Source organism: Myotis myotis, unplaced genomic scaffold, assembly GCF_014108235.1.
Source record: "Myotis myotis isolate mMyoMyo1 unplaced genomic scaffold, mMyoMyo1.p scaffold_m19_p_11, whole genome shotgun sequence".
Classification (NCBI taxonomy): Eukaryota; Metazoa; Chordata; class Mammalia; order Chiroptera; family Vespertilionidae; genus Myotis; species Myotis myotis.
In genome coordinates, this window is record NW_023416315.1 from 68,242,497 (window position 1) to 68,267,388 (window position 24,892).

General features: G+C 39.9%; 1 protein-coding gene across 19 annotated transcripts in view; it reads left to right on the top strand.

Annotated features, from left to right (window-relative positions):
* The window catches only part of CADPS2 (calcium dependent secretion activator 2), a 506,535-nt gene that overhangs the window by 396,154 nt on the left and 85,489 nt on the right, over nt 1-24,892 (top strand). For 11 of the 19 annotated variants that reach the window (XM_036328812.1, XM_036328815.1, XM_036328814.1 and 8 more), the window contains 3 exons: nt 1,103-1,226; nt 3,198-3,218; nt 24,468-24,571. In XM_036328812.1, coding sequence (XP_036184705.1) covers nt 1,103-1,226; nt 3,198-3,218; nt 24,468-24,571 — 249 coding nt within the window. The remainder of the gene's footprint in view (nt 1-1,102; nt 1,227-3,197; nt 3,219-24,467; nt 24,572-24,892) is intronic. The other 8 variants (XM_036328816.1, XM_036328820.1, XM_036328819.1 and 5 more) reach the window with 1 other exon arrangement.

Sequence of the window (24,892 nt, forward strand, 5' to 3'; positions counted from 1 at the left end):
TTACGAGTTTAATTCGTTCCGTGACGGAGCTCGTAACTCAAATTACTCATATGTCAAATCCTAAAGTGAACGGGTGAGACACGTGATGCTGGGCTGATGTTGTGGCGTTCACTGTGATGTTCGCTGCGCCAACTAGCGGTGGGGTATCTGAAGCTGGCTCGTAACCCGAATTTTAGCCCGCAATTCAAAGCAAAAAATCGGCCAAGAGACGGCTCGTATCACGAAAAACTCATTAGTCGGGACACTCGTAAGCCAACGCCCCACTGTATACTTTATCATTTGAATGTAAGCAAATCAGGATAAAGCCATTAACTTTATGAAAAATAGAGTTTGACTAATAGTGTAATCAAAACTGACTGTGAGTGGTTTTATCACTAGGAAAGTTTTCAGTCATTAAATGAGTGTTTAAATACATTATATTTTCAATTATGGGTATAACTGTATTTCCCCCTTACCAAGAGTAATATTTTTAAAAGGAAAAATCCAAAAACACAATTTCGGAACCCAACAGAAAATAATCAGTTTTTTTTCTAAATTAGAAAGTTTCCATGTCTTTTAACACTTGATACTACATTTCACTGAGACAAAGAAGTTTTCTCCCTCGTGAGTAGATCATGGTAACTAAAGTTTAATTAGTGAAAGCGGTGGTCTTGATTTTTATAGAGCACAAAAAAAAGATGCTGCTTCTTAATGGAGTTCTGTTACTGTTTTTCTCTATGTTGCTCAAAACACTTAAAGCTTTGAAATTAAGAGATACGGAAGCCAAACTTTGTTTATTGCTTGTCCCAGCGATGGTAATCCTGATCTGAAACAGCTGCTCTCATGGTGTCCTGGGTCCCTGGGGGAAGAATGACAGTCACACTGAATGGTGGCTTGGCCTGTGGGAGGTTTTGATGTGCACAAATGAGGCTTCGACAGGAGGAGCCGAGATTAGAGGATTACTTCCCAGTTGTGAAGTTCGGACTAATTACCTCCCCCAGTGTTACCTGGGACCCCTCCTACTAATTAATAGTCAGGTCTAGAACAATTTGTATAATTTGTTTTTAGAATTTTATGCAATCTATCTCTCTCTCTTCCTCCCTCCTTCCCTCCCTCCCTCTAGGTTTTAATGAAAGATATTGCCACTCCCATACCAGCAGAAGAGGTGAAAAAAGTGGTCAGAAAATGTCTGGAGAAAGCCGCCTTGATCAATTACACTAGACTCACAGAATATGCCAAAATAGAAGGTCAGTGCAGTGAGCAATTGCCGAAGTGGCAGCAAGAGCCAGCAATGCCTATTAACTGAATTTTCTGTGAGAAGCCCTTTCCTTTTCTGAACAAACCTGTGCCCTGGCAAAGGGAAATGTCTCATTAAAATCTCAGCTGGTGAACTGAAGAGCTTTTTCCTATTCATTGCTTTAATATGCCTCCTGGGACTCTGCTTGAATGAAAGACCCAGGATTCGTGCTTAAGTTGTCCTTTGTTCTTATTTTGAGTTTGCAAGAAACCAAGAGGTGTTTTCATGGGTTGTGTTTTTTGGCATTACTGTAAGTATGTCTAACATTTAAACTATGGACAGTGTTTTCTTTCCTGATCAGTAACAGTGTATGTAGTATTACATAATTTTATTTTCTATTCAGCAGTATCATTCATGGAAAGGGGGAAACTTGTTGATTATCATGAGGGCTGAAATAAATGGATAGAATTACTTGTAACTTTTAATTGCTTTCAGTATATTGATGCGTTGGAAGATTAGATCTCTTGAGAGGACTGTGCATTTTTTTTTTCTCTTTTTTCAGGTTTTATTCATTGAGGAAACGGTCATTTAAGATGTTTAGAAATAAGTAGGTTGGAATTTGTGGTAAAGTCACACAAGCAGTTTCTACTCAACAGTCCTTTGATTGATATAATTAAAAGTAAAAGAAAGGACCCGAAATTTTCTACTCTAATCATAAAACTAGCTTGTTCAACACATGTATCATTTACTTGGGGAGAAAAAAAGTTTGCAGTGTCGAATATTTATGTCTAAATATAAAAAGTAGATCGTTAGAAAAAACTTAGTCACTTTTAATATAAAATTTTACATAATGAATTTTAAATGCATGAATTAGATGCTGTTATAATAGTTTCATCAAAATGGTGACAATGAAAAAAAGATGACTATAATTGGCTGTGTTATATCCTTTCTTCTCTCCAAATCTGATCAAGCTTTCTAACAAGCATGTGATAACCAACCTCCTGAGTGATTAACAAAAAAGCCATCCCATCACTATAGCAACCAATATTATATCACGAGAGTAACAACATGAAACCTCCTTAGTTACCAGTTTAACATCATTAATTATGATATCATGTTGTGTTAAAGCACAAGCAATGAATATTAGATCATGTGGGGAAAGTGGAAGATAAACAGATTGGTTTTCACATTTTGAATACTCATTCAGTTTCACATTTTGAATACTCATTCAGTTTTGGGAATAATGGGTGGTGCGTACACGGATTGAAAGAATTAATATAAAAGTAGACATATTAAAACCTTTCAAATCTGGCAATGAGAAAAGTGTGGACAACCTGAATAAATACAGTATTGCTTTATCTAAGTATTATGAATCCTATCAAAAAAAACGATGAAAATCTTTTTTAAAATTTATCTTTATTGTTGAAAGTATTATAGATGTCCCACTTTCCCCACCCCCCTCCACCTCACACCTGCACCCCCAGGCCTTCACCACACTATTGTCTGTCCCCAACACACACACACAAACACACACACACACACACCCGCCTTCCCTCTGAGATTTGTCAGTCTGTTCCATGCTTCTTTGTCTCTGGATCTATTTTATTATTTTTGTTCATTATTTTTACTATTACCTAATACTCTTTGGAACTCACCCTCTCCTATCTGAGAATATTTTAGAAAATGGATCCTAGAAATCTAGTCAGGTAGGACTACGGAGCAGTCACCTTTTTCAAAAAACAAAAGGCATGCTTATTTGATGAGAAAAACTTCTATGCTTTTTAATATCTTCCTCCCCTCTTTTTTGTATCTTAAAAAATAAAGAGCTTTTCTTTCATGTTTAGGATCAGACTAAGAACAAAGTCAAATTTAAGTTAGTAGGAAGTGGGCTACTTTTCTTTGCTCGATTGGCCTACTATTTTATGTGAGCAGCATGGGTAGAGTTTGATTTTCTCCTAAATTGTCTTTTCTTATGTTCTAGGCCCAGCAGAAAAGGAGACAGGTAATTGATGCTTGTGCATGCACGTGTTATTTCTAACGTGATGCTGTTGTGTTTTGGTATTATGAGTAGCTCTTTCCTTTTCAGGACTCCTATTGGATCACTTTAAGATGGTGAAGAAAACTTTGATTTTATCGGAACTATTGCTAATGCGTTGTAGGGAAAAGTATAGGCCATTTATCTCTGTAAAAGTTCAGCACTGGTTTCTGATATGAATTCAAAGCAAAATACCTGAGGCTGTGTTAATGTTATGCATTATTTTTTAAGCATAGACGCTAATCTTCTGTGGAAGCGGTTGCCAGCATTTGAAGGGCTCTTTCAGCTAGAAAAGAGGCCCATCTCTCCTTTATCACTCCTGAGAAATAACAGAGGGAAAAGCACCGATGCTGTTAAATGAAAAATAAGCAGCTCTTAACTTTGGAAGTTGTTAATCATAGGAAGGAGCAGAGGCTATGAAATCCCATCTCAAGAAATTTCTGGGAAAGAGTCTCTCTATTTTGAAAGGTTTTGTTACTTTTTTCTAGTGTCACTTATCACAGTTGTAACTTTTTTATGTTTGAATATTTTTATTTATTGACTCAGAGAGATAGAGAGAGGAAGGGAGCAATAGAGAGAGAGAGGAAGGGAGAAATAGAGAGAGGGAGGAGGGAGAGAAACATCGATTTGTTGTTCCACTTGTTTATGCATTGATTGGCTGATTCTTGTATGTGCCCTGACTGCGTTCGAACCCACAACCTTGACGCATCAGGACAACACTCCAACCAACTGTGCTATTCAGCCAGGGCTGTAATTATTTTAATTACGTTTGCTGTTATCTATTTATCCTACCTATCTCCTCTTCAGCCTCATGAAGGCATAATCCTGACTGAACTTGTTTTCCAAAGTCACTGTTGTATTCCCAGCATCCAGACCTATGCCACTGACATGAAGCAGGTACTTAATACTTTGGAGAGAGACAAGAAGTTAGTTTCATCAGAAAACAGTGGAGAAAGAGAAGAGCGATGAATGAACCTTTCCAGCCCCAGTTTGCTTATCTGCATCAAATTTTGCACGCAGTGTTATAGACAAGTTTGCTTGGGTTGTTTTTAACTGAAGTCTCCTATTAAGGGCTTTGTTTCTTTCTCTTTTTTTCCCCTACATTTTTCTATATATTTCTTTCTAAAGTATTTGACCCCTGAGAGAGTCAGGAATAAAACACTCAGAGCCAGGAAAAGGGCAGAGAACACACCTATCCTGACGCCTAAAGGGCACTTTAGAAAAAAATGAATTAGGATAAAGGAAGGAGACTGCCAGTCCCTCTCACGGCAGCCCATCGTGACAGCAACAGCCCAGTGCTCTCTAACAAACATCTTCAAACCCTCTCCTGGCACTTTACCCCCCACAACCTTGCTGTGGTGAACACAGTTTTTATAGTTTGCACACAGTAGTCCAGGATTGTTCGTGGCCCTCCCACTGCCAGAGCGTAAATAAGTAGGCCACCTGGGACGAGAGTCAGGTGTCCTGATCCCCCACCTACAGGGCTCCGCTCCTTCCCCTGTGAAATATGAAGGGGTCGCAATGCACCTTCAGGAAGGATGAGGCACAGACTGTTGCCCTGTTCCCATTGAAGAGCCCAGGAAAGGGCATGTGCTGCCGTCCCCTCTTACCTCATTGCCACCAGACGGAAGCCTTCCCTTCACATGTATTGAACATCCACACCTCTGCTCAACTGGACAGCCTGACTCGAGGAAAAAGGCCTTTTAAAAATTAAATGCTTGCATAGAGAAGAGAAAAAAAAAATCAGAGTAGTCTCGGTAATTTAAGTGGATGGAACAGAAAGCTAATCTCAAGTGAAGAATGTTCTGAAGTAACAGAAGAGAGGTTTTTAAGAAATGTAGTTCTATTCCTTCAGTTGCATTTGGTTACGAGTTAACAGGGTTACTTAGAAATGATGTTAGGGTGCTTAGAAAAGTGAATAAAAATAAGGATATCAGTTGAATGTGTAAGAGCACAAATGCTGGATAAGACTTTCAAACAGCACTCTCTAGGGCATTATAATCATTATCCATTGTTAGTTTGTAGAAAAGAGTAAAATTCAGCCCAAGACTTGTCATCATGTTATCTATCCTATTGCTCCAAAGATTTTTTTTATTTACATTGCTTCAGTAGTTCCTTAAACAATTCTTCAAACTAGAAATCAGCTATAATAAAAACAATCAGAAATATTAAAACACCTGGAGGCAAAATAGCATGTTATTAAATAATGAATAGGTTACCAATGACATCAAGGAATCCTATCTAATAATAGACAAACATGGTAATTGACCGTACCTTCGCTACGCCTCCCATTGGCTAATCAGCGAGATATGCAAGTTAACTGCCAACAAAGATGGTGGTTAATTTGCATATGTAGGCACAAAGCGGCGGAGTGAAGGCTTGAAGGCGGCTCCGGCCGGAGCAGCGAAGGCTTGAAAGCGGCTCCGGCAAGAGTGAAGGCCTGGGTCCTGGATGCCAGAGGAAAACCGGTGCCAGAGGAAAACCGGTGCCGGCAGCCAGGGGAAGGGAAGGCCTATTGCACGAATCTTTTCGTGCAACAGGCTTCTAGTAAATTATAAACTTCCTAGAGACAAATGAAAATGAATATACAACAACCCAAAATTTATGGGACACAGTGAAAGCATTCCTGAGAAGTTCATAGCACTACAAGGTCTACTTCAAGAAATAAGAAAAATCTCTAATTATCTAACCCTAAAACTAAAAGAATTTTAGAAAGAGAATAATAAGAAAATCCCAGAGGAAGTAGAAGGAAGGAAATAATAAAGATAGAATGGAAATAAATGACACAAAGACTAAAAAAAAAGTGCAAAAGCTGGTTCTTTGAAAAGGTAAACAAGATTGATAAACCTCTAGCCAGACTCATTAAGAAAAAAAGAGAGAGAACCCAAATAAATAAAATCAGAAACAAACGAGGTGAGATAACAACTGACAACATAGAAATACAGAGGATTGTAAGAAAATATTACAAACAACTATATGCCATCAAATTGGGCAACCTGGGCAAAATGAACAAATTTCTAGAAACATACAATCTTCCAAAACTGAATCAGGAAGAATCAGAAAACCTGAATAGACCAATATCAACTAATGAAATTGAAGAAGTAATAAAAAAACTTCCAGCCAGCAAAAGTCCTTGACCAGATGGCTTCAAAGAGGAGTTTTACCAAACATTCAAAGAAGAACTAACACCTATACTCCTCAAACTATGCCCAAAAATTTAAGTAAAGGGAATGCTTTCAAGCTCTTTTTATGAGGCCAGCATTATCCTAATCCCAAAACAAGATAAACTGACTACAAGGAAAGAAAGCCAGTATTCCTGATGAACATAGATGCTAAAATCCTCAACAAAATATTAGCAAATCAGATTCAGCAATGCATGTAAAAGAAATTCGTGCATAGGTGGGGTCCCTAGGCCTGGCCGGTGATCAGGGCTGATCAGGGCCTTCCTTCTCATGGGCCCTCCCAACCGGCCTGCCCCGCCTTCCTGATGGCCACAGCTGGGGCCTTCCTTCTGGCTGCCAGCCACCAGCTGGGGCCTGCTGGACAGGGGAAGGGGCCGCGGGAGGTTGGCTGGTGAAGGAGGTTGGCTGTGGGAGCACACTGACCACCAGGGAGCAGCTCCCGCCAGTGTCTGCCCCCTGGTGGTCTATGCACATCATAGCGACCAGTCGTTCTGGTCGTTTTGGGGTTCTGGTAGCTTAGGCTTTTATATATGTGGATGGGTGCTGGATTTTGTCAAGTGCTTTTTCTGCATCTATTGATAGGATCATGAGATTTTTATCCTTCATATTGTTTATATGATGTATCACATTTATTGATTTTTGAATATTTTTCCAGCCTTTTATCCCTGGAATAAATCCCACTTGGTCATGGTGAATAATCTTTTACATGTATTGCTGAATCTGATTTGCTAATATTTCGTTGAGGACTTTAGCATCTATGTTCATCAGGAATACTGGCTTTCTTTCCTTGTAGTCAGTTTATCTTGTTTTGGGATTAGGATAATGCTGGCCTCATAAAAAGAGCTTGAAAGCATTCCCTTTACTTAAATTTTTGGGCATAGTTTGAGGAGTATAGGTGTTAGTTCTTCTTTGAATGTTTATTAAAACTCTCAGCAAAGTGAGGGATCATACCTCAACATAATAAAGGCCATAAATGACAAACCTACTGCCAACATCATACTCAATGGGCAAAAACTGAAAGCATTTCCCTTAAGAACAGGAATAAGACAGGGTTGTCTGCTTTCACCACTATTATTCAGCATAGTACTAGATGTACTAGCCACAGCAATCAGACAAGGAGAAAAAAATGAAAGGTATCCAAATGGGAAAGGAGGAAGTAAAAGTGTCATTATTTGCAGATGACATGTTATTGTACGTAGAAAACCCTAAAGACTCCACCAAAAGCTACTAGATATAATAAATGAATTTGGCAAAGTAGCAGGATACAAAATTAACATCCAGAAATCGATGGCATTTTTATACACCAATAATGAACTCTCAGAAAGAGAAACTAAAAAATATATATGAATCCCATTTACCATTGCAATAACAACAAAAAAGTTACCTTGAAGTAAACTTAACCAAGGAGGTAAAAGATCTGTATTGGGAAAACTATAGGACATAGAGAAAAGAAATAGAGGAAGATAGAAACATGTGGAAGCATGGAGCGTGTTTGTGGATTGGAAGACTTAACATAATTACAATGTCCATACTATCCAAAGCCATCTATAGATTCAACACAATCCCTATTAAAATACCAATGGCATATTTCACAGATCTAGAACAAATACTCCAAAAATTTATATGGAACCAAAAAGAGCCCGAGTAGACATAGCAATGTTGAGAAAGAACAAAGTAGGAGGGATCACAATACTGGATATCAAATTATACTACAAAGCTATTGTAATCAAAATAGCCCAGTGTTGGCACAAGGACAGGCATATAGATCAATGGAACAGAACAGAGAACCCACAAATTGACCCAAAATATTTTACAAAAGAGGTAACTGAGACTCCAGAAAAAGTAACTTGCACAAGGCCATACTGTTGTTATTAAAATTCAACCTAACTGAAATTTGCACCCACATCCCTCAGACACCAGAGCCCTCTGCATGCTCTTTCCACTAGCTGCTCTGCCTCCAAGGCTGTCTCATTTGAAGCAGTGGAATTTTTTTTAAACAAACACTTCAGCCATGTACAAAAGTCAAGGGTTAATTAACATTTGTAGGATCACTTTTTCAAAAAATAATGAATATTTCATAATCAACTCTTATGTGCCTGGCATTATTCTAAGCACTTGACATGTATTCATTTATTCCTTGTAACTCTTTAAGCAAGTACCATTACTATTATGATTACTTTTTCAGGAAACTGAAGCAGAGACTTGGCCAGCTGGGCTGTGATCACAGAGCTTAGTGGAAGACTATAAACCACTGTCTAACTATTATATAATAACTAGAGGCCCGGTGCACAGAATTTGTGTACTGGGGGGTGGGAGGGGGGTCTTCTCAGCCTGGCCTGTACCCTCTAGCAGTCCAGGAGCCCTCAGAGGATGTCCAACAGTTGGACATCCTTAGCGCTGCTACAGCGGCGGGAGAGGTTCCCGCCACAGCCGCTGCGCTCGCCAGCTGTGAGCCTGGCTTCTGGCTGAGTGGTGCGCCCCCTGTGGGAGCGCACTGACCACCAGGGGGCAGCTTCTGCATTGAGCGTCTGCCCCTGGTTGCAGTGCAGGTCATAGCTACCAGTTGTTCCGCCATTCAGTCAATTTGCATATTAGCCTTTTATTATGTAGGATAATAGCGTTATGTTCTTATTCTCCTATGTCTTCCTCCCTCCCCTTTCTTGGTAAGCTTGTATAAAGTTAAATTTGCTCTCAGTCACAACTGAGACATGGACACTTGAAAGGGAGTGCTCAGTGGTGGTCTCTGCAGAAATATGACAGAAGCCATACATGTAACTGAAAATTTTCCGGTAGTCATATTAAAGAGGTAAAAAGAAACAGGTGGAATGAATTTTAATCATATAGTATGTTTAATATCACTTTAAAATGTGTTCAATACACAAAATCATTAATGAGATGCCTTACATTGCCTTTTCATCCGATGTCTGTGAAACTCGGTGTGTGTCTTACACTCACACCCCACCTCAGTTCAGAGTAGCCCCATTGCAAGTGTCATAGGCCATGTGTGGCGAGTGGCTGCTGGATTGGAGAGGACAGGTTCCTAGTGTAAGGCTGAGAGTGGGCTCCGGAATCTGAATCTTTTTATCCCACCGCCTCACATCTTTAGAGTCAGGTGTGGAAAGTGACTAACATGCGCAACCTCCCCTGGGCTCAGAGCATCTCTCCCTCTTCCCTGCTTTCATTTTCTCTATCGCACGTAGGATCTAGCATGTAAGATAGTTCACTCATCCGACTGTTGTCCTAGAATGTTAGCCCCAGAAGGGCAGGGCTTTTGTGTTTTAGTAGCTGCTACATCTCCAGTGCCAGGAAAATTGCCTCACTCATAGCGGGTACTCGATAAATATTTACTGTATAAATGAATGAGTATACGGCACAAAGAATGATCACGCTATTTGTAGCAGAGAGAACATCTGTAAACTGGCAAGCTGGCTCCCGAAGGTTCCTTCAAACCAATTGCTGAATAATTAACAATGTAGAGCAAAAACTAGCCACTTAAAAAAGTAACAAGATGGAAACAAATTACACTAGGATGTCATGTCATTTGGGGGAGGGACAAGGAGGCATCAACTTGGGATCACAGAAGCCAGAGGTTGTAGATCGCAGTTACATTAACAATATCTAGTAATCTAACCTGGCTCAGTTATTTCTGTAATTCAGCATCATGCTCAGTTTTGAATCATGATTTGCTTCCATCCTTGGGAATTCTCCAAATTCTTCATTGGCAGCTTACATTTGCAGAAGAAAGGGATCTCATAACTTCAAGATAGATGAAATAAAACAAATTAACTTTATCTAAGTGCCTTCTTCCCTTTTGGCGAACTATTTGCACGTGTTTTATAAGAACAATTTCTTTATAGAATGTAAAATTTCTAGGAAGCTTGTGTGTTTTTTTTTTAATTTTATTTTAAGAAATGTTTAACATTTACACTCTTGCAAAACCAACTAGCTTTCTTCTTTGGTTTAACCTTATCATTAACTCTATTATTGATTTAATAGTAAGATCCTTTTTATTTATAACCTAAGATTGAAAGTATGATAAAACAACATCATACTCCATAGGCAAATTCATTTTGGGTTGATTTCCCATTTTCCTAATTGTCTTTTTAATCACATGCCCATTGATGCAAATTCACTATGATTTTTTAAAGAAGAAACCATTTGTTCTTTAATTTGAGGGATTTCTTACAGACAATAACAACAATAATACATCTACTATCAGTCCCATCTTTTTCCTGAAAACGACATGTTTTATACTGACTTACAACAAAAGAGGTGAGAACCACAACTGAGAGCTTGCCTTGACCTGAGAGTGTTTGCATAGATTTAGGACCTGGGTTCACTGTGAATCCAGGAAGTCGGAGGTACCCTAAACAAAAGGTAGCATGGCTTGAACAGACAGTCTCTGTGCAGTGAGGTTCTGTCTGGGCCGCTGGTTGCCAGGCTCCCGGTCTAACCCCAGCGAGCTCAAGTTCAGTCTCAGTTGAGTGGGACAGAGATGGTTTCCCAGAGGGCCGTGCTACTGACTGTCTCTGAGAGGAGAATTGCACTGTGGCAACTTGCTTACGTCATTAGGATGTGTTTGCCATCTGGATGGCATTTTAATTTAGCACTCATTGTCAGTAGCGATGAATAATAAATAAATAAAATCTGTCCTGCTGAAGGATGTGTGTTTATAAAAGGAAGTCTATAAAAACACTGCACAGTTGATGGAAATACTTTTTGTTAGGGAGTAATTATGTACTAATATTTCTAGGATAACATAACAGTTTTAAAAGTTTTGATTTCTTACCAATTTGATTTTTTAAAAAAATTTAGTATTATATGTTACCATGGATTCAGGTTACCAATAACCAAACAATAGATCTGAAATTTTGTATTCCCATAAAGATTGACAGCACTGCAAAATATAATGTGTACATCAGTAAAAGACAGAATCCTCACCCTAAAAAGAATACAACAGGTAATTTTAAAAATTTTGTGTTGCCTTTTGCAAAAGTGTGGCTTGGAGGATAGACCTTTGCCTAAAAGGAAAACCTTGCTGACCATTTCTGCTTCTGAGTCACCTAATGATTTGGGGACAAATTGGCTCTAAAAGAAAGAATGACTTACTATCTTTTTCATTGGACTGTTTGAGAAAATCCTATAAATCTGTCATAAGTTTCTCGTTTGTAAAGCAGTATGTTTATAGTAAAAACTCATTGCTTGAGCTACACTGACTTAGTGTCTGTGATCATCTGGATAGGGACCAAATTAAAAGTTATTTTTCTACTCTACATAAAAAAAAAAACTGAGTATTTTTCAGATGGTCAATGAACTACTTAGATTATTTAAGAAGGTAATTTTTTCTGATAGCAATAAATTACCTTGATTCCTATCATCTAATATGATACAATTGGAACTTAACTTTAAACTGTTCTTATCAACATGTTCTCATCAACATTGAATTAGATGTCATTAATATCACTTCCTTGCCACACGGTTAGCCTTAATGTAGGTAGTGTACACACGACTGTGTTTTACGATCATATTCCCTCGTTTGCACATCTCTTTAATAGCTGTCTTAATAAAAGAGTTCCATTCTCCTATGTGCTCTGCATTTAGTATATTGCAATATAATATTTTTGTTAGTGTATATGAAAAAAATCTGGCTACCTACAGATAGGTAGTTGTAAAGGGAGGAATATTTTAATAGAATAAACTTTTTAGGTAATTGTGGGTTTTTTATGATATTGCATCAAAACTTAACAAGTAATAGTTTCTTACAGGTTAATTGCAATGTGGAATCTGAAAGCATATCATGAACTTTTCATGTTATTTCATTAAATTCAAATGGTTTATCATGCACTTTGAATAGATCTTTCACCATGCATGATTTTTTGACATCATGTATTGATCAAGGAAAATATTGATTTACAAAAGTTATTATATAATATCAAAAAAAGTGTCCCTTGTTAATTAATATTACCTATCCGACCAGTAATGTTTTAAAGGATTGGGAAGCTGTCAATCTCATGACAAATTTCTAAAATTCTTGTTTTCCTTGAAAGCTCTTAATTTTATCAGTGGCAACAAGTACGGCCTATTATCCTTAAAGTGACAGGTTTACTTAGTTTCTCGTAATGCGTCTGCCAAATAGCCAAGTCTGAAAAACCATAAGTTTGTTCATCAGTATCCTTTCAACTAAAATTGGTTCTCTGTGAAAGAAAACAACAACAACAACAAATAGAAACAGCTAGTACAGCCCTCAACTCAATCACACAAATACCTTTCCTAGAGACAATCATGGTAGCTCAGTGCAGAAGTGACTTATGCAAACGTCTCATTTTGTCACAGATGATATTTAAAAATATACTTGGGGAGAGATTCAATAAAATTAATAATTTTTACTGTTTCATCAGGGCATTCATATGAAAACTTTTTTTGTCTTTTGCTGTGTGAGTTTTTTTAGTGCATGGTGGTAAAGAATGCAATAATGAGTATGGTTAAGCCTTGATTCACGCTAAGGCAACAGCAGTTTTACCCACCATTACTTTTGCATCATCACTGCAAATATCAACAGAATAAAAAGGCAAACCATCTTAGTATTATTATGAAAATAGTTTTTATCTCTCAGATTCCCTAAAGGTCTTGGAAATCCCCAGTGGCCCATGGCCCACATTGAGAGCTGCTGTTTCACACTGTCAATCAATTAGCTAGAAAATATAAACAAAAATAAAATGCCTTTCATAGGAACACCCAAACTATAAGGTACCCAGGAATCAACTGTACCAAAAGCATGTAAAACTTCCTAAACTGATATAAAGGAAAATTTGAAACTCAAAGGCCCTAGAGAATAATCGAAGTAGATGTAGGGATAGCCAGTGACTTTAAGAGGGGTGAACTGATACTGGACTATAATATATAAGCTCTCCTCCCAGACTCCACTAGTATCCCAAGGGTATTTTAAAGAACTTTATAAGTTTACTTTAAAATTTAAGTGGAAGAATAAAGGGTACTGATAACTAAGATAACTGTTAAAAGAGAAAGAAGAGAACAGTGTGGAGACTTGCCTTGCCAGATACTAAGACAAATTAGAAGACAATCACCAAGGCCCACAATAAGGCATATACTCAGAATGGAAAAGTAGGGAGACTCATGTAAACTAAGTCCTCATGTACTATTCTCAATAGGTTCTTCAATGTTGAATGAAGCGACATACAATGAAACCAGTTTTACCACAGGCTAATTGATATAAACAAAAGCTAATTTCATCGGCATAACAAACAACATTGAGTGAAATAACATTACTCAAGGGCCTGCTGTGTATATGGGAGCGTGATGTGCTTCCTCCATAGTAAAGTGGGACCAAAACACAGTGGGCAAAGGATGGGCTGTTAGCGAGGTGATGTTAGGAAGATGGGCTTACTGCGTGGATAAAAATAAGTTGAACTCTCTCTAATAAAAACATGGTCTCCAGAGAAAGTAAGACACCTCAATTTTTTAAGAAAGAAATATCTGCCATATAAATTTAGCATTTCTCTTTATCATAACTATCTCCGATTAATGTTTTACTTTTTCACTTCTTTGATGATATCCTAAGTTCATTTCATGTCTATTTCAGTTGAGACAAAATTGTTTCAACTTTCTTATAAAACGTAGCTGGTTCCATTTAGTTTACTAAGACAACCCTTTGTGCTTGAAAACAAATACATCACAGACTCTGGAGCGATGCTGTGAAAGCTCCCTCAATCATATTTTGATGCCCTGATTCCGAAGAAGATTCATGTACGCACAGGAAAGTACATCAGGAGCACTTAATCCCTGGGGCCTGGAAAAATGATTTTATATTCTCCCAAAGCTTCTCTTTGGTGAATATTTGCCTCTGTAAAAATCCTCAGCGAGAACATAAGCACCTCCTGAGAAAACAAAGCATTTTATGTAACGCGTCCTTCGCTGCGCTCCTCACTGGGAATCAGTCCCTCGGCCGTGATCTCTAACACCCTGAACAGCTCTTGCTAGAATCTTACCTCCTTCCTCTGAAGATGCATGGAAATCTCATTACGAGTGTTCAACACCTGTTCCCTGAAAGGTCTTGAGTTTACTCAGCTCACTTGACAGTGTGTCAGGTATTTGTGATTTTTTTTTTTTTTTTTTTTTTTTTTTTTGCTTTTATATGGAATGTGATTCACAGATAAACACAGACTCGAAATGGTAACCTTTCTTCCTTGTGTGAGCAATTTTGTAGAATTTGTCATTCTCTAACTCCAGAGTTTGAAACCAACTGATTGATGACCCTCTCGTTTATTTGCTAACATGTGTCAACAGGTAAACCAAGTGACATAGCAGTATGGCCCCTGCAGCACCATGATAATCTGAGTAGTTTAGATGTATGAAGAAGTGTTGTCCAATTGGACAAAACCAGAGTAATGCAAACTGACAGATTTTACCTCTTTACTTCTCAACAGTTAGTAGGTACTCAAGCCTGGACAGTTTTCAAAATTAGGAAGGGTTGATTACTGTGCGCCATAACTAAGTGGCTATATAGCTTCAAGCATAAAATTAAAAGGTCCAATCGAAGCATTTGTAATGCCAGATTTTTTTTTTATTTTAACAGGGAAACCTATAGCATATCTCTGAGGCATGCACACACATTCACTGTGGCTGGCAGACCCAGGATGTTTAAACTGTAGAAATATTTAAGATGTCACTAAGCCCAACCCTACCTTACACCTGGTCCATCTGGGAGCCTTTCTTCAAATCTTAGTGTCAAATAGATTATCACTACTGATACATGACTAGGCTGCCCTAGGCATGCCATAGCTATTCATTAGGTGTCAAAGAAAACACATGCATACAGACATTAAGAGCTTTTGACTAAATTTATTAGCACCCAAGGCTCCAAATCTTTGCAAATGATACCTTTCAGATTGTGGTTGCCATGTCCAGGAAACTTCTCCTTAAGCTTGCCCCCAAGCTGACCAGCCTCTGGGGTCCCTTTCACCTTCTCCGTTGCCCACTCCACAGTGGTCATCTTCACCTACCACCTCACTGGATCCTGCCTGGCCTGAGCTCCACTGTTCAAGGACAGAATAGAGGGGGTTGGGGAACTGGGTGAAAAAGGTGAAGGGATTAATAAGTACAAATTGGTAGTTATCAGATAGTTACAGGGATGTAAAGTACAGCATAGAGAATGTAGTCAGTAACCTTATAATGTATTAGAGGCCCAGAGCACAAATTTGTGTGCGGATAGGGTCCCTAGTCCTAGCCTGCTATTAGGGCCATCTTTCACCCGCTCACCAGTCCCCAGTCCCGCCCTGCCGCAACCCACCCTGGTTCCCCGTTCACCATCCGACAATCAGAACCTGCAGGCCAGTGCGGGGGAGGGGACCAAGAGGTGGTCAATGCACCTCATAGCAACTGGTCAAGTGGTCATTCTGGTCATTACGCTGTTATGATCGTTGGGCTTTTATTATATAGGATGGTGTCAGATGATACTTGCAATATCAGGGGGAACACTTTGTAAAGTATATGATTGTCTAACCGCTATGCCAAAACTAAACAAAATAATATTGAACGTAAACTCTAATTGAAAAATAAAATTTAAAAGTTAAAGAAAGGAATGATAAAAGGAGTTCAAGGTGCAGAAGGAGGATGTGAGGCATTTGATGCATGAAGGACTAAGCATAAAATTTAAGGTGCTATTGTAGACCTTCATTACATGATAATTTAGTGTTGGCAGTTATTAGAGTTGAGATTATTCTGATATATATTTTTTTAATTTCTGAATCTGGGTTATATGGAAGGGAAAAGGTATGATGCAGTAAAATCAAGGAGGAGCTTATAAGTTTCAACTGCTGAATATATAACCATATGTGAGAGAGATCCTGGCTAAAAAACAATCTTTAGAAAAGCTTCAGTAATAGAAGCAAAATTACCTGGAAATGTTTTATTCTATCATTAGACTCTTACATCATAGTTCTGGCCAGAGCTAACCAAAGCGAAGTAAATATACATAATAGCAAACTTTTCTCTCTTTCAAACTTTCATGATTCTTATAGCAGGAACACTATGAAATTTTTTTTTCCTGTGAGATCTTAGCTCTTCCTGGTTTACAGACTTAAGGAGAGCCAGTGTCTCAGCAGTTAAAGGGACAACTTTAATAAAACCCAAACCAAGGTGTCTGTTTCTCCACTCTTAGAAATCACATAACTATAAAAGCCTGCGACAGATGTTAAACTACACATTATATTTTGTGTTAAGTACCTAGTAATCTTTTATCTGTAATTCCATCACTACCAGACCTTATTTTAAGATATATATATATATATATATATATATATATATATATATTGATTTCAGAGAGGAAGGGAGAGGGAGAGAGAGAGAGAAACATCAATGATGAGAGGGAATCATTGATTGGCTGCCTCCTGCACGCCGCCCAGTGGGGATCAAGCCCCCGACCCTAGCATGTGCCCTTGTCCAGAATCGAACCTGGGAACCTTTGGTCCGCAGGCCGATGCTCTATCCATTGAGCCAAACCGGCCAGGGCCAGACCTTATTTTAAGATCTTAAGAGGAGAATATGCCCCCTAAAGACTCACAAAAGGCATCACCGACGTTTACCTCCATAGGTATCTGAGTTTTATGGCCTGTCACTCATGGGTCACCACTTGCTGTTGGCTAAGGAAATTGCTCAGTTTGGATCCAATCTGGCTGCCATTGACCTATACTCGAGTGGCCAGTTCTCTTTTGTTCCACAGCTGACCGTGTTGCTTAAAAATTAATTTACTGATGTGAAAGATAATCCAGGTAAAGTAGTTAATGTGAAATAGTGACCACAGGACAATTATTCCAAAGCACTATGTTATTAGCATGGTTAATTGCAAAGAGGTATTAACTGGACCTGTTGCTTTAAATGACAGGGTCATTACACAAGTTGGCCCCAAAGGGAGGCTGGGCATTAGCAGGCCGCAGCCCCGTTGCTTTCAAACATCCGTGGCATTAGTTTTCTCGCAGATTTAAGCAGCTACAGGGAAGACATATAGAGAGGATTGTCCAAATATGTAAGCTGTCCTGTCTAGAATAACGTTACAGAGAGTAAAATATGTTCAGATTCTACAGAAAGTCACCTTTTCTCCAGAATGAAGTTTATATAAAGATGTGGCTTGATTTCAGGTAACAGAGTAAATGATCTAAAGTCTAAACAGGTCGTCTTCGCCTTAAGCTTTGCCTTCCATAAACACTGATAGTTCTCACGGTGCGTTCCCCAGACCAGCATCCTCAGCACATTCTGGGAACTTGTTGGAAATGTGAATTCTTGGGCCCCCACAGAGGACCTACTGAATCTGCAACTCTGGGAGTGAGGCCAACCAACCTGTGTTTCGCAAGCCCTCCAGGTCACTCTGGTTCCCGCTGAAGTGGAACCAACCACAGGCCTATACCCAAGGCACTCCATTCATTGATTACGGCAATATACAGGAGTGGGCAAAAGTCGGTTTGCACTTGTGAGTTCGGAAACAAAGTTTATCAATAATAATGCATTATTATGTATTAATTATTACATTATTTGTTTCTATTACAACTGAAAACCTGTTTTGGCCAAACCCCTGCATATTGTGGCACTCATAGAACCAAATAGCATTTAGGATGCAGTCAGCCAGCCAGGAGAGAGCTTATGAGATTCTGTTCTTGATTAGCTGACAGAGCCAGGCCCTGGGGAGTCAGATACTGGGTAAGTGTAAGTCCCATTGACTCTAAAGATTTGGGGAAGTGGGATTTAGTTTGAGAAACTACCTCTCCCCTTGATTCTGGGGCAGTTTAAGTAACCAGCAAGTTATATACTATTCCCCCTAGGGGACTAAGGCAAGAGAGTTTCCCCAGAATCATCTAATCTAAGCACATGCTCTAAGGAAAGTGACAGGTTTGGAGGGGCGGGGTTGCTTTGTAGAACAGGAAAGGAAGTCTTTGGTCTCCTATGCGCCTTCCCTCTTGGACTGAGAGGGCCCATGACTTGAGATCGGGCCTGGATTGGGACTCCCAGGAGGCTGCTTGTGCTAGACTCTGGTGCTGTGCCTAGAGCAGAGGAGAGGTCTGAAAATTTCAATAAAATGTAGACCTTCGACTGAGTCATCAACCTGGATCACATTGACACCAGATGAGAACTAAGGTTCAAATTAGGGCAGGCTAGAAAGCCAGTAGACTCTCCCTGAGCCAGCCAGGCCATCCTAAAGGGGTTTGTGAGTAGAAGAAGGCATCGAGCGTGGAGGCTCAGACAGAACCTTTCCTGACCTCTAATTGGAACCGATCGTGTATGCGCCCATAGCAGTGTGTGTGTGTGTGTGTGTGTGTGTGTGTGTGGGTGTGTGTGTGTGTGTGTGTGTGTTTCCCTGTATTTCTGTAGGGGGAGGGACATGGAAGTAGCGATCACTACTTTGTGGGGCGGGGGCACAGGAAATGGAGAGAGCCATTTCAGCATTTCGGAGCCGGGTTTGAGGTCAGTGTTGCCAGCCAGCAGTCCACAAAGAGGATGCGAATAGTCCCTGCCACTGGGTGAATTTTGGGTTTCCAGGTGGTAGAAATCAGAAATTGTATCCTTGGCCCAACTTCCTGGTTCTTGTAAACCTTGCAAGGCAAAGCCTCACGGCTTGTGTCTCCAGAGAGTGTGGCAGGGAAATGCGGCCCTGGTCCTAACCTTACTGCTTCCACCCTAGCCCTTCCCTTAAGCCCTCTCCCACTGACCCTCCCCCTCCTTCCTTAGCCCTAGAGTCCCTTCTTAATTAAGCCTGACAAGCCATCTCCTGGGTGCCAGGGCTTTCTCCCCGTCTCATGTATGTTCTTTAGGAGGGAGACGCACCGGAAGGGTGAGTTCTTTTTCTTCAGGTGGGAGGAGGGAGGATGTGGGAGACTTCAGTGTCAGACTACTGCTAGCTTTCTCTGATCTAGAGTTTCTGAACTCAGACACCCATTAAAAGAATCATTTCATTCTGAAGAACTCTGCCTGTTATGAATGAGCAATTTAAAGCCTTCCTAGCTATGTATCTTTGATTCTGATAACCTCGTTCTTGCATACTGAGTGCACTTAATTCACTTTCTATCAGAGATGTATTACAGAACTTCCTCATATTGGCCCAAAGTGGATGATATGTAGTGATTGTCTACCTTATAATTTGGTTAGGGAGAGATATACATAAGTTCTGTGAAGACAGAAATATTTCCTTGTTCATTGTCTTATCCCCTCAGTTGTTACTAGATACATGTTTGTTGAATCAAATTCAGGGCCACACAATCTGGGGACGTGGAAGAGCCAAGCAAGAAACCTGGGTGCATAAACAGGACTTATTTTTTGAGGCACCCTAGCTGGTCATCAGGACCGAGATGCAAGAAAAAGAAGACAAGGCAGCGTTGTGATGGGATTATTCCCATGTGCCACAACCCAATACCACCCTGAATGCTGTTTCTTGTTTAGCTGCAAGCAGAGGCACAACCAGACTGTTCAAAGTTAAGGTCAAACACTTTACAAATTCCTACATATCCTCTATGGAGAAAAAGGAATTGAAGCAATCTTGGGTCTCCCCATCACCCCTTATAACTTACCCCCTAGGGCATCATTGTGTATCCACCAGTAGGGACTTGACAGGACATGGGCTAAGGTAGGCAGCCAGGGAGAAAGTGCTGGAAGTATGCACCCTCCCTCAGGCAGAATTAAAGCAAAGCCCTCAGGTGTCTTCTTTGCACCTTCCCACCTCCCTACCTTTTCTTCAGAGATCTCGTCCTCAATGTAGACGTATAAGTAGAGGAAAAGGAATGGCTTTGAGGAGCAAAGGAGTGTTTTCAGAGAAAAGTAAACATGTTCCAAAATGAAAACAAGTTATAGCCAAGAGCAATGTGTTGCCGTTTGTTAAGAAACCTTGCTGCTTGGGGCATGTTTGTTTGAAATGTCACTATTTGAAATGTATTGCAACAACCAGCAACTTGTGAAGCTGGAAGAATATAGAGACATCTGTAATGTTGTAGACATGTTGCAAAAAGAGGGAAAGTGTGCATTTTAGAGGAACTCACAAATATTCAGTGTTCGGAATTTTAATGGCGCTATTGATAACCTTGTTATCTAATAGCATTCTGACTATAGGATGCATTAAACTGCTGGGCTGTGGTCACCTGGGAGCTAGCAGGAGATGGCATTCATGGTGTACTTGACAAAAATGCTGTTTATTAAAGTGTCAGAGTGGCCCTTATGTTCAAGTACAAAGTTTAAATCCTCTCAGTAAATTTAATCTAGGAAGGACAAAATGCTTAAGACTGTTTTTAAGTTTTAATAGGATGCAGGTACTTTCAGAGTTTGTTCTTAAGATAGTGTCAAATGTAAAAGCTGGTTTTGACATAATCACATGTAAACAGAACTAAGTTTTGAGTTTTCAGTAATTCTGTTCCATTATTGCATACTTGTGGCTAAGGATATGATGACTTTATAAACTCCTCAAGCTTTCAACTATTTCAGAAGTTTCTATTGAAATATATATTCCATTGTGTGTGTGTGTGTGTGTGTGCTATTGCTACTCAAAAAATTAAAAATGAAAAAGAATTCAAATCAATGTATTATTGCTGCTTGCATGACACCAGAGGCAAGATTTTAATGCCATCTTGGCCAGTATCTGTTTGACCTTGGATACTTTCTCTAACCTCTTCAACACACTTTTTCCTAATGTGGATATAAGGGTCATGATTCCCTAATTCACAGAATGGTTGTAAGGATTCAGTAAACAATGTACTCGAGTATATAGGAAAAATAAGTTTATCTTCTTTGATAAGCCCAATTAAATTGTGTTGCCTCTCCCTATGAAAAATATGTGATATCAACACATATAAATATGTTGAAATAATATAATCCAACATAGATAAAAACCCACATTTATGGGAAGCACAGAATCTCTTAGCTAGAAGGAATCTTAGAGATTATATGGTTCAGTAATTCTTAGCATTTGTTTGGTTTACAGACCACTTTGAGAATCTGACAGTTTTAACCTATCTCTTCCCACAAAATGCTTCTGTACACAAAACTTAGTATATGCCTTTAAGGTATTCAAGGATGCCCTAAAACCTAGTCCTAAGATCCTGAGTTAAGAATCCTCAACGTAACTCAACACCCTCAATCTAACCACGGAGAAACTCAGAAATATAAGTGATATGCTCTTGAGAATTAAAAATTATTTTGAAAACACTTTTCCAAAAAAAGTTTTGAATAATCTGAGGACACAGCATTCATCAGCTCCTTGAGCAGTGTTCTCACACCACAGCTGCAGTTCACTGCGGGACCTGCTGTCTAGCCTACCCTGGGCATGTTAGTGACAGAAGAGCTATTTGCAGTCCAACACAAAGTGAAATGGAATCATTTGGGTATTGATTTTATGTTTAACATGACTTTTCCCAAATATTATGCTAGTGCATTCTCAGTAAACATTCCTTAAGTCCCCTGCATGGTCCAAAGCCTTTTTAAGATATTGGCAGCACAAGATAATGAGACCAGTTTCTGAGCCTGTCATAGAAAACTCAGAATGCGGAGCAAAGCATTCAGCCCCAGAACTTGGAGAAGGCCCCACATTTAAGGTAGCATTAAGGTTGGGTCTTGGATAATGAGTAAGGAGTTTTCCAGGCAGTTAGAGATCTTAACTGCCTGTGCTTGCCGATTTTGTGATTATTATTAGTCGTGTATAGTAATTGGTCCTAACATAGCATATGTGCTGGTGCATTAAAGACCTATCTCCTGGTCTCATCCACTGGGCATCATCATTCTCTGAGCCTTGTAGCTTCCAGACATCACAGTTATCCTCTTCTCTGGCCTGCAATTTCTAGTTACTCACGAGGGCTTGCCAATTCTTAAGGCATCCCTGCACTTTTCTTTTCTGTCCCACTACCGTCTTCCCACAGATCTCCAGACGAGTAGACCTGCCCCGCAGGATCCACGTCACACAACCTCACCAAGCCTTTCGTGTTCTGTACAACCACCAAACACATTTTCCTAAAATCAGTTCATTCTGATGCCCTGCTGAGAAACATTGACCCAAGTTATCTGGAGGATATAGTTACCCAGTCTACTTGTTGCCTGCGGCATTCCGGCCTCGGGCTCCATCACCCATCACCATTCCACCCAGCACCTTGCACATGTAAGGCATTCCGCACCCATAGGCTGTTGCATTTCATCTCTCCAAGCTTGTTTCCTGATCTCTGCGTTTTATGGATACAAAAGCAAACAACTTGAAGCTATTAAAATAATTAGTGTGATAACACATGGAAAGCTCCTGGTGCCGGGCCTGACACATTAATTGGCTCTCAGTAAATAGTAATGTTTGTAATCATCGTCCTCATCACCTTCTTCTGAAATGCATCCCCTCTCTGTCATACAAACATTTCTAGAAACGCCTCCTCTTACCCTGGTCATCTGTTACTTCTTTTAGAACCTGCTTCAGGCCCTGCTTACCTTCCCAGATTCCTTCCCAAAATTCACCTTCTCTCAGCACTCTCACATTCCCGCATCGCTGCTATGTTTGGTTTACATCATTTTCAAACTTTTCTTAAAGGTCTTGTCTTCCTCCCCAGGCTGTGATAGATGGAGCCGCCCCCAATGGAGGAGACTGTGGTGCAAAGTCATGAGCCTCCTTGACTTTGCCCCTGTGTGAGGATGTTGAAGTACTCATGAAACCGATGGAAGACTGGATCGATGGTCGCTAAGGGTCCTTTCTGTAATGACTTTTAGAGTCTGAGTTGTTTCACGTCAGCGACGTGTCTTATACTTCCTCCTTCTTCCCAAAGCTAAGGACATTGTAGGCTGGCTCAAGGATGTGGTGTTCTGCCATCTCGTTTTCCTGAAGAATCCTAGTGCTCTTGACCCCTGTCGATGGCTCTTCTTCCCGCAGGGGAGTTTAGTAGGATGTGTTCCAGGGTTGGGGAATGGTAACCCCCACGTGCATCACATGACGACCTAGAGTAAGCTTAAAAGAAATATTTAATGAACAAGCACCACTGCACACAATGTCTCATGGCTTCATTTTATGTCCCTTGGGAAAAAAGAGCAAATGGAGGAGTCTCCTCCAAATTTAAGTCTGAAGTTTTAGGGATAAGTTGAATGAAAATCTGTTGCAGGAGAAAAAAAAAAGAGTCCTTCGGTTCCACAGAGAAAGTTCTTTTCCTGCAAATTTCATTTCCCTTCCTTAAATCACCATACTGGGTTACGGAGGGCCCATGAATCTAAGGTCATCTTTACTGACCTTATTGGAAACTCTATTCACATTCAATTTTGAAACAGTTTCTTTACACAGGGCACTTCTGATTTCTGCCAATTGGTTGTATCTCTTAAATCAGCGACTTTGCCTTTGGTGTTCCTGAATTTCAAGTAGCTGCACTTAGTGTCATTGTGGTCTGGCCTTTTTCTACCAGTTTGCCTGAATGCTGAAGGAACCTTCAGGTTTACAAACCTCCTTCCCCTCCTCCCCAGCTGGAGGAGGGTGAGGGGTGGGGTGATGGTGGGCAGGGACCGAGGGAAGGAAATCAGTTAATTGTAGGCTGTCAGAGTTGTTTTAGGTGACTTTGTACTTGTTGAATTTAAGATCAGCGTGAACTATAGACATGTCAGGCTGGGAATTTAAATAGCAACAAAAAAGCATGGGTTTTGCTAATGCCAATGCCGGGAATGACTCATCTGGTGAAAATGGTATTGTATTGATAATACAATGCAGAGAGAAGGAAAAGACTGTGGTATCTGCTCTCTTTGTGTTCCTGACCTTGAGGAGAATTATAACTTGTTTGTTGCAGAAATTGAGCATCTGATGTGCGGATGCACCTGTTAGTTCTTGTATATTGAATGGCAGAGCACTCGCAGCTCCCTGGCATTGCTTTGTGGGTAAAATGTTTTCTGCCGTCGGGTGAGCTGGTTCTTTTTGTAAAGAATGGGTTTGTATGTATTGCATCTCTTCTGTCTCCAAAAATATGCATTCACGTTCTTTTGGAAAATGTTTGGCTTTTTATGTTTAAGGTAACGTCATTATGATTTGTTTTTCATCTAGAGACCATGAGCCAGGCCGCTCCTGCCAGGAAGCTGGAGGAAGTTCTTCACCTAGCAGAGCTCTGCATAGAAGTCTTACAGCAAAATGAAGAGCATCATGCAGAGGTGACGACCTGTTTTAACTGCTGTTCGATGCTACCCATGATGCTTTGCCATAGTAAGAATAATAATGAAGAAGTGGCCTACCCATAGACTTTGATACACACTTGGCCATTTACCTGTAGAAAACTGAGAACAGATGTGCATTGCCTAGAAATATAACTCCTACACGTCACAAAGGAATGCCATATATGTATATATGTGTCATACGTACATATACATATATATATAATTTAATATCTATTCCTGACAATAGCCTTGTTGGGGGGGGGCCACGGGAGAGCTCATGGGATATACTAACGATGTACAACTAGTAAGAAGCAAACC